Genomic DNA, 14,953 nt, shown 5'->3' on the forward strand with positions numbered 1-14,953 from the left:
CCAAATCATTTGGTTTAGGAGCTGTCTGAAGATTTGCTTTATGGTCATCATATTTGATTGTGGTACCAGCAGAAGGGTTCCATTAAATATAGTGTTCATGTCAACCTGGTCAACTACTTTTTGTACCATTATAGTTACAATTATTATAGTTACAACTGTGATATTGTACAAACTCTAACAATGGACATTGGTTTCAACTGTTTAATCTTTTTGCAAAGTTTATAATTTAAGACACCCAGTAGCACAATTTGAAGTTGTTTCTCGTTTAAAGCTCACTTAATGATTTTACGGGTTCGCCCCAGCTTTTGGCGGTAATGTATTCGCGTAAAGTTGCTTAGCACTTGCATCGCCAACCAACTAATCCAAATCCCGGCAAGAAAGGAGTGGCTATCCCAGGGGAAAGTGGCTGAGAGGGAAAGTGCTGAAGGGACGGCATGAGAAATCGCCAATCTGTCCCCCAGTGGCGATAAGTATTTGCAGAGCGCTGCTCAAATATTTCTGCAGGAAGGTTCGCAGCTTCCTTCGGAGGTTCAGAGGAGCAGAGGAGCAGCTTCCTTCAGAGGAGCAAAGGAGCAGCTTGCTTCAGAGGATCCTGGCATTGGATGCATTCCCCCACGAGTGGCCAATTGAGATGAGCGCAATAAATAAGCCAGTTTGTGCGTTCGTTCGTTCGTGCCACTCCATTTCATTCCATTCCGACTTCCGGCCACTTTATTGTAAATATATCTCTATGAAATATGCCGCAGGATGGGGCATCATCACCAGTATCTGGACGAGGATGAGGATGAGGGTGGGGATTGGGATGAGGATAAAGGACAGCGGGCGGAAGGAGCCGTCAACACCTTGTCCTTCACTGCAGTTCGTCTGTTTCCCTTTCCTTTTTTCTTTCTCTCTCGTTCTGTCTGTCTGTTTTTCTGTCTGTGCATCTGAATGTGTGTGTGTGTGTGTGTGTGTTTGTATCTGTGGATTGCTGTCCTTCGGCACAAATTTCATTCCAACTTTGTCTCCTCTCCGACGGCAAACACATAAATTTTGATGAAGCTCTTTCAAAAACAGTTTATAGTTCCTTCTTCCCGCGACTTCGTCTTGCTTTCCATCTTTCTGTCTGAATGTCTGTCTGAATGTCTGAATGTCTGACCACTTGACACTTGTTTTGGCAATGGGCAGTGAAAAGTTTCCGCTTTTTTCTTGGCCCAGACTTTAGCCTCAATTTGCAAGTTCAACTTGGTTAAATAGTTGCCGTTGCCGCTTACGTTTAGGTTTACGATTTCGTTTTCGGGTGGTCGTGCATTAAAGTCGGATCCCCGCATTCAATTCGCTGCAAATCCTCCGCATATGTAACGGCGCACAGGGCGTATGCGTAATAATATTCATGAGGTTGCCTTCGTCCTTCGCCCTTACCATCTCCTTCCCGTCTCCTTCCCCGCCCCCTTAATCCTCCACCAATCCCCATGTTCATACATTGCGGCAGTGACAAACCCGAGCTTAGGAGGAGGTGGATATCCTGGCAACAGGATTCCACTGGCGGATACATGCGGATCTCCTTTATTATGCGGATTTTTCGTTGCCTTTGGATTACGATTTTCTGTGTCCTTTCAGCAAGCGAGCATAAATACGTTCTCTGTGAATATAGTTGTGTGGCATTACTCCAGTTCCACTTCCACTTCCACTTCCGAATCCCTTTCCCCTTCCCTTCCCTTCCCTTCATCCCCTCCCATTTCTTTTTAGCTAACATCCTGCTCGCCTCTTGATAAATTCATAATTTTCACTTACGACTCGAATTCGGTTTGACTGGGACAAAAGACAAAGCTTAAGTCCAAAGTGCAATCATGGCCGAGCTTTGAGAATGCCAGATTTAGGTATTAAATGCGTTTCAAAGTGCAATCAAAAACAGAGATTATTTCGCAATTAAAACGATACATTCCTTACAAAGAAGTACAAAGAAATAGTTATGTTGGAGTTTGCCAACTCAAGGTGGTAAATATTATATATGTTATTTCCATAATAAAAAGATTTTGTTTTACGGACTTTAAGCTTTGTTGCTTTGATAAATAAATGTATAAACACAAAATAAAATTTTACTTTACGGAATTAAAACTTTGATGTGCTGCTTATAATTTTTTGCTTAAATAAACCTTTTTTGAAATCTTCTTAAGAAGTATTTTTTAAATGCAATACCATTAATATTTTTTCATTGTGTAATTAGCTTAGAACAAGATATTATGAGAAAATAGATTAAAATAAATATAATTATACCTATAATATAATTTTCTTTTACTGAATTTAAACTTCGATGTGCAGCTTATACTTTTTTTCTTGAACAAACTCTTTCCGTAATCTTCTTAAGAAGTACTTTTAAATCAAAGTACCATGAATATTTTTTCCATCTTTTAGAACAAAGGTTTTTATTAGAGAAGAGATTACAATCGTTGCCTGGCAGTTCAGCCTGCTAATTCCATTCACCCTTAAACAGAATTCGAGGCAGCACTCCCCAGTTTTCCCCCGCGAATTTTCCGACCACACATAAAAGCACTTTTCATTATCCTCCGACTTTTGTGTGCATCTTTAACTTGCCGCCCGCAAGCCGAAAAACCACTCGCAAACAAACCCGCTGAAATGCAATCAAATTGACAATGCAGCGTCCAAAGTTTTCCATAATTCCCCCATTTTCTCGGCATTTTTTCTTCGGGATCCCCATTTTGTAGTTGAGGGGGGTGAGGGGAAAAAAGGGGAGGGTGTGTGGGTGGCAATAGTAAACATATTTTTCATGCTCCGGCTTTGTTTTATGTCTCCCAACTTTAACTACACCAACTTTCAGTGTCTCCGTTTGGATCGTTTCGTTTTATTTTGTTTTGGTTTTTAATTCGGCGCAAAGTTTCGCGGGAGGAGAAAAGCGGTAGGGAGTTCCTTACTTTCGCATCAAATTCCTGCTTGTTGTTTTCTCGAGCGCTTTGATTATGTTTATCAACCGCCTTCTGCCCAACCAACCCCTCTTTTCTCTCCGAAAAGAAATACTGCCAGTGCAGATGGCAAAAATATAAACACAAATTATGTAAATTTGTATATAATGATAACAGAAACGCCGATGATAACATCCGGGGAGGAATCGGTTGAGGGTATCGTGATTTATGCACTCAACTTTCCGACTGAATCTTTTTTTTTCTTTTGGCTTAGCCATCTTTCAGTTGCTCAACTAAGACGGATTAAGCCGCAAAGTGGGAAAATCTCGGAGTGCTTGGAATGCATATTCGGGGGAATCAGGAGATTCCATTTAGAAAAGTCACAGATGATTAAACTGATAAATATGTTGTAGATTAGAAAGTGCTTCATAAATACTTTTTTGTAAAATGGCTTCCGATTAAGAATATATTCTTTATTCGTGTTACCCTTTACCTGTTACCTGTTACATACTTCTTGACAAATATATCATACCCTTTTACTCCACGAGTAAGGGGTACCATGATCAACCCCAAACACTTCTCACATTTCCAATTCCGCCTAAGATTGGTTGGTATTTGTTTACATACATTCAACGCCTAAACACCAAAATCCAAACAAAAACGGAAGCCAGATTCTGCAATCCGAAGCTGAAATACCCTTGTACTTGAACCTTAAATGTATAAAGCAACTAAATTATTATTATTTATTTTAACGAGATTTTTCTTATAATTGGTTCAATACCTTTTAAAATAAAAGAATAGGTATACGATCCAATACGACTATATTTTAATTATATGCCAGCTATATAATATCTTCATGCGATTTTGTAGAAACCAATTTTTGTATATTTTCTATGGCTTTTACGAAACTTTAGAAAATAAATGTATTTATTAAATAGTACATTCGAATATTATCAAATCATATTATAGTGAATTTTTTTCATATTCGAAATTCTAAGCTGTGCCTTTGCTTCCCGAATTTGATCAAATTTTACTTTTATTTTCCATATTACCGTTTGCAAGTTGTAATTGAATTTGTACCCTTTTGAAGGGTATAAGTATGAAAACTTTGCGATTTGGAGTTGCTGTCAAATCAGTTTTGCGAATAACCGGGAACCCTTTGGATATGCGGGTGCAGTATTTTCGGCGTCCATAATCTCGGGGCCCATAAAAAAAATCGGACTTTGACAAGCTGCTATGAAAACAAATGCCACAATGCCTGATGCCAAAATCGCTGGAATAAAACTGCTGTGTGGACCAACCCGTCTGAAGAGCAGGATCTTCGTGCGCAACCTGCCAAATTGCACTCGCGAGGAACTGGCTGCCCATTGTATGCCCTTCGGGGTGATCCTTGGATCCCTGGTGGAGGGGAAGTACGGCTATATCCAGTTCACCAAGGAGAGCATTGCGCAGGCAGCGATCGATGGACTCGACAACAGCGTCTTCAAGTCGCGTTTCATAAAGGTCCAGAACGCAAGTTATCGCTCGTTGGAAGAAAACGGCTTTGTATACTAGGTCGAAAAGGATTTATTTAATAGAGAGTCGAAAAGAATGAGAAGGTTTGTTATATCAATTAACTAGGAAAGAACCGGAGTGAAAAAAGGCAGAGGAGGAAAACCAGAGTACAGAGGGTCATTATGAGCTTTAAAAAAAATATTTATTCGTATAATAAACATTAATTTGCTGTTATAAATTAAATAGTATGTTTCTTTCCAAATACAAAAAAAATGGTAAGTTTTATAAGAGACTCCTTTTAATATAAAGAACACCTCTCGAAAAAAATTCCTTTTAATAACTCCTGGATTAAAATACTGTAAGGAGAATTACATATTAAACACCAATTCTTTCTTTATGTTTTCTTTAAAATAATAAAAACTATTTCCCTCTGCTCTTGTTTATTTTCCATTAATTGCTTATTATTAATTGTAATTACATAATAAATACTCGAACAGTGGACAAACGTCATAACTTAATGCATTCATTTCGATTTAAGTGTTTTGGCAGTCCTCAAAAAGGCAAACGCTGTATGTTGAAACAAAGCATTTTTAATCTGTCAATACATTTTTCATAAGTATTTCAATCTTTCCTAAAGTTTCCCTTACAAAGAAATAAAGAAAATTAATGAACAATTTGTTTTTAAATACATTACCATAGAATAAATAAGATTATATTTAAATGAAACCATTTGACCCGAAAAAAGCATGAAATATCGCAGTGCTAATAACTCGTTTACTTTCCGTCTGTCGTCGTTTGTCCAGGAGCTCTCTCAGGATCTCGAATTGCATAATGGCTTTACGAATCGGAGCCAATCAGGGGTGTTAATAGGCAGTGTTGATTCCCCATTCGAGTCTGGCAAACAGAGCAGCTCGCCACTCCATTCCATTCCATTCGGTATTTCCAACCACAAATTGTCAGTATTTCGAACTGAATTTCAATTGAGCTTCGGCCGATGGAGTCAACGAGTTGTGGCTGCCAGTCGTCCGATAATGACGGACCAGCACCACTACCAATCCGGAGAAGGGGATCCGGATCCGGGGACCCTTTCGATATCTTATCGACTTGACATACTGTCCGGCAATCAGCAGCTGTTGCTCCCTTTCCTCCTTTCAGCTTTTTTTGACATCCCCTTCCGGGGAGAACATTAAATGGACACCACAGAAAGCAATCAGAGTGCGATTCCTGTCCGATATCCTGGCACATGACCAATACACCAATACACCAATACAGCAACACACCAACACACACTTCCTGCCAGAGTGTTCATGTGTGTATGTGTGTGTGGAAATTATAGAGATGTTTGTCGGTTGCGCTGTAAAAAGTGCATTTTATTTTTAATCCGTTTTATGTGGCTGTTGATTTTGCGATCAAACAGCTTAATCTTTCCACCGCAAATTTATTGCAGACCTTTGGGGAAAAGGGAATTGGGAAAAGGGGCATCTGGCGTGTATTTAACTGTCAAATTTACACATGTACTCCACGGCCCTTTCGCCAAACCGTAAATCCTTGTGCAACACAAAAAAAAATAATACAAAAAAAAAACAGAGGGGAAAAAATTGAAAACCAAAAGAAGTTTTGGCCACAAACCGCAAAAGCGAAACCAAAACGGAATCAAATGAAGAGGGAGCTGCACAGCCACAGATACAGATACAGATACAAATACAGATACAGATGTAGCTTCAGCTGGCGATGCAGATACATGTACAGATACAGATAGAGATACAGATGGAGATAGAGGCACCTATACATAGATACCGGCACTAAGATGGTGCAGGATGCCCCAGGATGTGTGCAGATGTTTATCGCAATTGCTGGCAGCTTTGTGGCCATCTCGTTGCCATTCAGCAGATTTTGGACTTTCGGCTTTCGGCTTTCAGCCTTCCGACTTCTCCAACTGCCCATGCGGGCACTAATTGAAATTGAAACCGGAACCAGGTGGAAATTTTAGGGGAAAGTCGAAGGGGAAAACCGGAGGGGAAGGGAGATCATAAGCTGTTGGCCCTCAAAATCAATCGGCCCAGGAAAACTAATGGGCAAAAGGTACGGCTAAGTATGGATTCACCACAATTTGAAGGATGATAATTAGAGTTCTCTCTCTAGATTTCCACTGGTTTCGGCTCCAATGTTGGAATTCAATTTAGGTATTACCCACAGAAATGGCAAAAAGCAATGAAATCATGAAGCTCCATGCGAAAGATTTTATCAACCAGCGTTCGAATTAAAGACTGACTGTTTTGAGTAAAGACCTAAGCAGTTTGTAGTAGTATTTATAGCATAATTTATTAACTGTCCAAATTATCTAACACCTAACTTTATAATTTATATTTGAAGACATAAAAAAATTAAATTTACTACAAATTATAAATGAGTAAGGATAATTTAACAATTTCAGTACATAAAATGATTTCATATTATATTTAATACAAGCCCATGAAAGTATTTATTTTACTGAATGATATACATTATTAAAATTTTAATAAGCATACAATTATTACTAAATGTATGTTTATTTGTCATTTAATATATGTCATATTTAAGCAAACATGTTAAGAGAGTAATAGTCAAATATTGTTCCACTTATGACTAAAATAAAACTAACTCTAAATGCAAGCTAACACTTTCTAAAGACCTGCAATCTTTAAACAGTTTCTAGTCCAACCCTTCAAAGAGTTTAGGAAATGTTTTGAGCAAGGACCTCCTATTAAAGAAGTAATTATAAAAATGACTGAAAACGAAAGTAGGGGAACTTTCCCTGAAGTAGATGTGGTTCCGCACGCAGGTCACTCCCCTCTTGGTGGTACCCCCTAATGTTGCCCCCCTTTGGGTGGCAACTTTGCAGCCATCCATCTGCAACCGCATTCAGGGAATGAAAGGGACTCCTGGCAAATCTCTCGCATAAGCTGATGTCTCAATTCCGATCGGGTGATGGATGGATGGATGGCCTGCTGGATGGATTTTCCGATACGAGTGGCGTGGGCAAGAGTCATTTATGACCATTACAAAACCGAATGAAAACAAAATGCGAGCAAACAAAAATCGAAACAAATGCGATTCTCCCCACCCCACACACCCACACAACTTGTGTTGTGATGTGGGTTGGATTTTCAGGACGAACAGGATGAGAAGGACGAGAAGGACGAGGAGGACGAGTGACGAGTGACTGACAAGGGTAAACAATTAATTGGGAACAAAGTGCGGGGTCTCCGCGTATCAGCATGCCAGTGACAATGAAGATTGAGATTGCTGCTGTTTCTGCTGGATTCTCCTGTTTTGGGAAAGCAACTTTTCGCCACCTCCTGACCGAGTTTAAAGCGCCGAAACTTTTATCATTAGCGCTGGAAATCAGCTGGAGAGCGTGTGGCATGTGGATGTGGCAAGGATGTGGCAGGGATGTGGCAGGGATGTGGTGGCAAGGATATGGTGGCAGTGGCAGGAGTATGGCAACGATAAATGTCAGAAGGTGTTCTCCGTTTGGCTGTCTCACAAACTGTAGCTCACTTCTTTCGAGCGCCTCGAGACGAACACAAAGCAAAAATGTTGTGTCGGTGGGAAAAACTCCAAGCGAAAGCAAAATCCCCAGCCAAGCAAATTGATTAGAGCCACACACACTCACTCACACACCACACACACACACACATGCGATGCGAGGGTGGGCACAACAGTTGCTCTGGCCATGAACCCAATGGCTCTCGTCAAAGGAACGCCACTTGAGTCGCTTTTTGCCTTTGACGTTGGCCGCGTTTTCTTTTTTTTTTTGCCTTCGCCGTTCCACGCTGCGTATGCGCATTATTTTCAAGATTTGTGCCGACGCGCGTGTTTTTATGTTTCCATGCGCTTTGTGCGCTCCACTCTGCAGTGCTTAAAATAATTTAATTGTTGGCCTAAGCTCTTTAATGCACGCCACTCCACTTTCGACTTCCGCCATTAATGGCTTCAGCGAGTTGGCTTACATTTGAGCCAATTACGTTGGCTTTAAGGCATAAGGCAGGCTGAACAGGGAAAGAGGAAGCAGTCCGGATATCAGCAGGAAGTACAAAACTATTCACTCGAAATGGATAAGACTTCTCATCATGAGCTGTACCTTGAAGGAAGTTAGGCAACTTGTTTACAATTTTCATACTTTCAAGTCATTAAAGGCTTACTTAAGGGTAAAATGTATTCTTAAAACGTATAATTTTATTTGAAAGGTAATTGCATACTCTTAAAGCCATTGATACTACCCAAAGTGGAAAATAAGCACTTTCAAACAGTTAAAGCCATACTTAAGTGGAAATATTAATAAGCAATAGACTTATATTTACTTCGATAACTGAAATACTGGTTAACAATATTAAAAATATATATCTGAACTTACTTAAATAAAAATCATGTTTCTTATATCATTACTTATGGAATAACGTAGGAGCTAGCTAAACAAATTTCTCAACAAATTCGAGAAGAAGTGTACTTCACCTTCAAAAAATCTTACGGAATGCAACCAATAATACATTTTCCATTATTGCTGCTTCGTAATCATTTATTAAGACTTTGTAAATTTGTGAAATAAACAATTACAAATTCAAATGCAGAGATGTCATTAGGAAGCTCTCCCTGTCAGTTAACCAACCCTCAATCACTTTTGCCATGTGAAGTGAGATTGTTTCACAATATCTTCACACCTAACACTGGATGACATTCCGGCATTCGGTGGCCAATGCAATTGTTGCCTGTTGTTGGTGAGCAACGAGGTTATCTACCTGATCCGTATATCCCGATCCGGCCAAGTGCGGCATTTAATGGCATATCTGCCAGCCCGAATGAACTGCAAACGAGGAGCGAGAACAAAGTGGCGGGAAAAGAGCGGCGGGGATGTGTTGAAATGCAAACAATAATACACAATAATGATAATCCGTATAACTTAATTCGAATGTTGACTAAACTAAGCATCGCACATTATGCAAATGTCCATTCAGGCGACATGCGATAATATTTGCATTTGACGAACGGCAAACTGCACGACTGACAAATATGCATACTATATAGAGTACATATATATATGCAGTGGACGGACAAACACAGATAATCAGGGGATTTTAGGGGGGAAATGAGGGGGGAGGAACGGGGAGAAAGCTAAGCCCAACAAACAAATAAGCCAAATTAAAGTTAAAGGGCAGAGTTGGGAAATTAATTACAATGATGTTGAATGTTGGATGTGCAACCGTCGCATTTGCACCCCTAATGAAGCATTTGAATCGCCCGAAACGAGATGGCGCACGAGTTTATTTGCAAATCCTTCGATTGTGCATGCAAATGACAGCTGAAAGGCAGCTTTCCCAATGAAAACCGCATTCGAGTGGCCGAATTACCCGGCGGAGGTATTCACAACTGATGCGGATGCTGAACGCTAAAAATTTTACCGAAGAATACTATAGGTGTTTGGAAAAGTTTTTGGCAAACAAGCGCAGAAGCCGTCAGCACTGACAAATTGATTGTTATGTTATGTGTGTTTGCTCCAATGGATTATAAAACGCCCAAATATTGCACATGTTACATAAATGGGATGCAATGCATTTATGCCAAAAAAATACTTTTAGCATCAGTGAAATTAGTTTTTGATTTGCAACTGGTTTCGGATTTGGCGGAAAGGGGGAACTGTTGCTGTTCAGATTATTTCTTTTTGGGATTAAGTATGTTACTGAACGAATATTGGTGGAAAATCTATTTCAATTAACTCGTAATAAGGATCAACAGTATAAATATATATTTTTGATTCCAAAAAATAACAAGCCAAAATGTACACCTAAGTGACTAATACATTTTGTTTGTCGAAAGCTTTAATTTAAATTAGGAATATATTTTGTTTAATGCTCTTGGCATTCAAGCTCAATAATACAATGGGTAGGAAAAATTCAAAGTTTTCCTGAGAAAAAAGAAGATTAAATGTAACTGATTGAACAGTTTTTAATCCATTTCTGACTTTTCCTGCCCGTAAAACAGGAAATGTAAATTGCATAGTTTTTTTTCCTTGAGAACACCTATTTTTATCCACTCACTTAGCTAATGGGTGAGAAAAATCACAAAGTTTTCTTTAAAATGTAGAAGATGACGTTCGCTGAATGAAAATGCTTGATCAATTTCCCACTTTCCTTGCCGAGAATCCGTGCTTAAAGTTGGTCATTTTAAAGAGCGCTGGTCCGAACAAAAGTTGGCATTGTTGTCCGCGCTGGCCAATTCAGTTGTTGGCTCAAGTCCACCCCCTTGGATCACCCCCTCGAACCCCCCTCGGACCCCCCTTTGTACCCCCCTTGGACCCCCTTTGAACCCCCTTTCGACTGCTGACGACGCCCGCTGTGCTGCTGACAGCAAACAGTTGTTTTGCATAAAAATGCCGTTGCAGCTGCAGGAATGGCACCGCGGGAAAGGATGTGCGCAAAGGATTGCGAGTGTGTGTGTATATATGTATATATACATATGTGCACATGTGGGTGTGTGTATTCGGGGATATCGGGTGTTTATTCCCTTTTGTTGCTATGTAAACGCACAATAAATATGTAGCAGCCGCCACTTTTTTCCCATCGCCGTCCATCTGCTGCGAAAGGCGGTTCGCCGTTAAAGCCCCAAAGTTCGACTTATTTGTATGCTAATTGGTAGTGCGTATCACACAAATGTCTACCAAAGGTCACGATTTTTTCCCAGCGCCACTTCTTCGGTTTTGGTCAGTTTTTCAGAGGGTCCAAAGGAACTTTTTGTGGTCGATTCGGATACCCCAAGAGGATTTGAGCACTGCATACTTATGCTTCAAAGCAGAGGCGAGATTCAATTTGAAACTTTGCGAAAAGCTCATCTTAAAATAATATTAATGAGCATTTCAACATTAACATAATCATTTTCGAAAGACAAAAGTTCCTTTGATCTGTTTAAGTTTTTCTTTGGATTAAAAGGTGACCTTCATAAACTTAGAAGTAAACCACTTTCAAGTTTTTTTCATTTCATTCGGGTTTTAAATTGTATCACATATTTTTGTATAATATAAATGGTAAAATTCTTGTTAAGCTTGCAAACGAAACTACTTTTTATTCAACGAATTTTATCAGAGAGAAAATATATTTTAAGACGTAATCTGCTGGCTCCTCGGAAAACAAAAACAGATGTTCCCTTGTACATATTTTCAGGACAGTCCTTTTCTTTCTGGTTGCCCACTTGTTTATCGGTAGTTTGACTCCTTTTTTACAGCTCTCCTCTCTGTAAGCATTATTTTGCATTTTGATGTTTTTAATATATGGAAAATGTTGGGAGGAGCGTGTCTGTGTCTTCGAGGCGAAGGAGAAGGAGGAGGATGAGGGGGGAGGGGGAGGAGGGTCATCTTGGCCAGCCACGTCACGCAGCTGGTGGGGAATCTGCTGGCCAGTTGGCCAATGGAAAACCGGACCATCAGTTGGCTGACTGGGCATATTTTTTCCTGCCGGCTCATTTCAATATGCCCGTGATTTTCAACAACTCATCGGCGGGATTGGCCATTAAAAGTGCGAGAATCGAGGCAGATGCCAGATCGGCTCACATGGCGTTCACAATTTATTCCGATTCATGGCCAAAAGGGCTTTGGGGACACTCCGTTTCCCCTCCTTCAATTGTGAGGGTTTCACTTCGGGCAGTCACTTTGCTGAATTAGCTCTACCTTTCACTAGAAGCTCCTCCCGATTAATCAGCTATAACTCCTCCGATCTGACCTTTTCCGTGTTTCCTCCTAAATTGCTTATTTATAGCAACTGGCCATTAACGACTCACGCTGCCTTGTTTCTAGTTTCTTTTCTTTGGCCCTGTTAAATCAGATGGAGCAGCCAGATAAAGTTGGGCAAAAACTGGAACTTTTGGTAGCTGAAAGTTTCTGGAAAGTGACACGTAAGGCAATCCTTTGACTGGTGAAGGATTATGAGCCCAACCTATTTTTAGTGATTTCAAGGAAACAATGACTTGTGCTCTGGTGTTTAATTAGACGAACTGAACCTTAAAAGTAGGAATGCTAATTACTCTTATTATCATTAAATATCGTATTTTGTGTTTTGTAAAGTTTATATATTATATATATGCATTATTATATTTTTATCCTCTTTACTGATAATGTTTTTAATACAAAAGTTCATAATTTCTCTAACAGATTATCAAATAGAATTAATGATTCATTCTGTACAATCCTGAAATAAATTTTACATTATTCCTTATATATTGTATAAGTTGCCGTATCCTTGATAATTTTTCCTATAATCTGGCTGATAAAAAAAGATAATTTATCGATCGTTTCAAGCTTATTTTCCACAAACAAATGAAATATGAAAGCCTTCATTTGAAATTGAAGAGTTTTTAACTTGCTTTCTGTGTGATTTTGTATGTGTTTTATAATTTTCGGGGTCCCTGCTTTTCGTGCAGATGAGGGCAATTTCGAAAATCCCGGGAGTTCTCTCGTTAAAATTCCAAGGAGGAGGCTGACTTTCGAGCAGAGGTCAAGTCAAACATGGATAACATTATGAACTTTCGGTTGACAGTTGGCAGCGATGACTCGTTTGATCTCTCGTTTTGGTACTTGTGTTTATTCTTGCCACCTTGCCACCTTGCCACATTGCCTCGCTGCCATCTTGCCATCTTGCCACTTTCCCACAGGCTGCCATCATTTATTTCGCTTTCGCTTGCGACTCCCAAGCCCCCGAACCCCAATCCCCCTTCCACGGAATCCCCCATCCATCATCGGATGAGAAGAGCCGCTGTTCGCAGGTTGGGCAAACATAATCCGAGCATGTTTTCAATTAATTTAATGCCGCATCCCAATTTGTTTGCCCGCTTGCCGCAGAAAGTGTGCCACACATGCGAATGATTAATGCGACTTCGTCGAGTCGGCAACTTTATTGCTCTCCATCGAAAGGCAGTCGTCTGCGGAAAAGAGGAAGAATGCAGGATCCGGGATACAGGATTCAGGATGCGGGATCCGGGATGCTGGATGCGGAATGGAGGATACAGGATGCAGGATGAAGGATGAAGGCGGAACAAGGACACGGATAGGCACTTCAATTATTCATCCGGGCGATTGCGTCTCCAAATACGAGTGTTCCGCCTAATGAGATCTGCACAGTTGTTGGCTGCAGCACTCCTGCACTCCTAATCAGGATTCCAGACCGAGGACTCCGCATTCCGTGTTGCAGGATGCAAGTTGCACATTGCAGTTGTTTCCAGGTTGCAAGGAGCAAGCAGAAAGGAGCAAAAAGCAAGAAACAGGATGCAGAATGATGGAAACGACACTTTTCGGTTATTTTTATCACAGCGGCCACGCATCGTTGGTCTCAAACAACAGGAATCAGTGCAAAAGGAACGGAGACAGAGACGGAACTACTCCGGTTAGAAGGAGATGGCAACAGGGGGTTAGAAAGAGAGGGAACTCCTGTGCACTCGAACGTGCCGATGAGAAAGCCGATGTCTGCGGCCCACCGCCACTTGCATCTCATTAGAACAGAGCGAGGGGGCATGCAACTTTGGTGGGACATGCAACACTGCCGGCGACGCCACAAGGAATGCGGTTGCGGATCGCCAACCGTCTCAGAATCCAATGGAAGCAGCCAGCAAACCGAACGTGGGAAATTAAAACATGACTTTTAACAGAGAATCTAACCCATTTAGATCAAAATCTTTCCATTTTAAATCCATTTTGTCTTGCAAAAAGAAATAAATACGTACAGTGCTGCATTTTTTAACACAATTGTGTTTTATGCGGTACAAACAATAATGTAATGACTGTGTTGTAAATTTTAAGCAACAAAGTTGTGATGATTCTTGTTTTAACTTGTATTTATTTATTTATCTTAATACCCACTATATATATTTATCTATCTTTCTTCTTTTCTTGTATCAATTTTGTATACGCTGATGGGGTTTTTTAAAGAGCTTTCCATATTTGGAAAACGAGGGACCATAGGGAAATTTTAATGGAATCTGACATTGCATTGTATTATATATTATATTTATTTATGTTTTCTTCATATTGAATATTTTAATTTTAGTTTCTGGCTCGTAATATTTGTTATATTCTTAGTTGTCGAGCGTAAGTGAATGAGTGAATGGTATTTTCCCGTTTTCAGAGCACTTTCTCGTAATTAATATATTTGTGAGTGCGCTAGCTTACACCTGAGTTCAATATGATGGCTCCATTCACCCCAAATCGAATCGAATCAAGTATGAGCCGAACTGTATCGAATCGAATGGAATGGAAAGTAATGGAATATCGACTGTTTGCCCAGTTGTTCGGCGGCGAGTGCAAATGAAACGCGGCACTTCCACTTCCACTTCCACTTCCGCTGGCCGGCGTCATATTGTTTGCCCAATTGCGATTGAGTAACAATTATTCGTGTGTTTTCCCGGCACTCGTTATCGTTGGTATTTGGTATCCTGGTGTCTGGTATCTGGTATCTGGTATCCTGGCATCTGGTATCCCGGCATCTCGTCCTGCCACTCAACCGCACTCATCCCGCGCTGTTTGCATTCGCCATTGCGGTGTG

The 14,953-nt window shown here is 40.3% G+C and overlaps 2 protein-coding genes across 2 annotated transcripts in view; one reads left to right on the forward strand and one right to left on the reverse strand.

Annotated features, from left to right (window-relative positions):
* The window catches only part of LOC108091233, a 101,746-nt gene that overhangs the window by 70,913 nt on the left and 15,880 nt on the right, over positions 1-14,953 (reverse strand).
* Positions 4,155-4,530, forward strand: LOC108091235. The gene has a single exon (XM_017190343.1). It carries the CDS (start codon positions 4,155-4,157, stop codon positions 4,452-4,454), a length of 300 nt encoding a protein of 99 aa, XP_017045832.1. The 3' UTR covers positions 4,455-4,530.

Source organism: Drosophila ficusphila, unplaced genomic scaffold, assembly GCF_018152265.1.
Source record: "Drosophila ficusphila isolate 14025-0441.05 unplaced genomic scaffold, ASM1815226v1 contig_198, whole genome shotgun sequence".
Classification (NCBI taxonomy): domain Eukaryota; kingdom Metazoa; phylum Arthropoda; class Insecta; order Diptera; family Drosophilidae; genus Drosophila; species Drosophila ficusphila.

Excerpts from the sequence above, each read along its gene's own strand:
- LOC108091235 (XM_017190343.1), top strand. The coding sequence starts at position 4,155 with ATGCCTGATGCCAAAATCGCTGGAATAAAACTGCTGTGTGGACCAACC.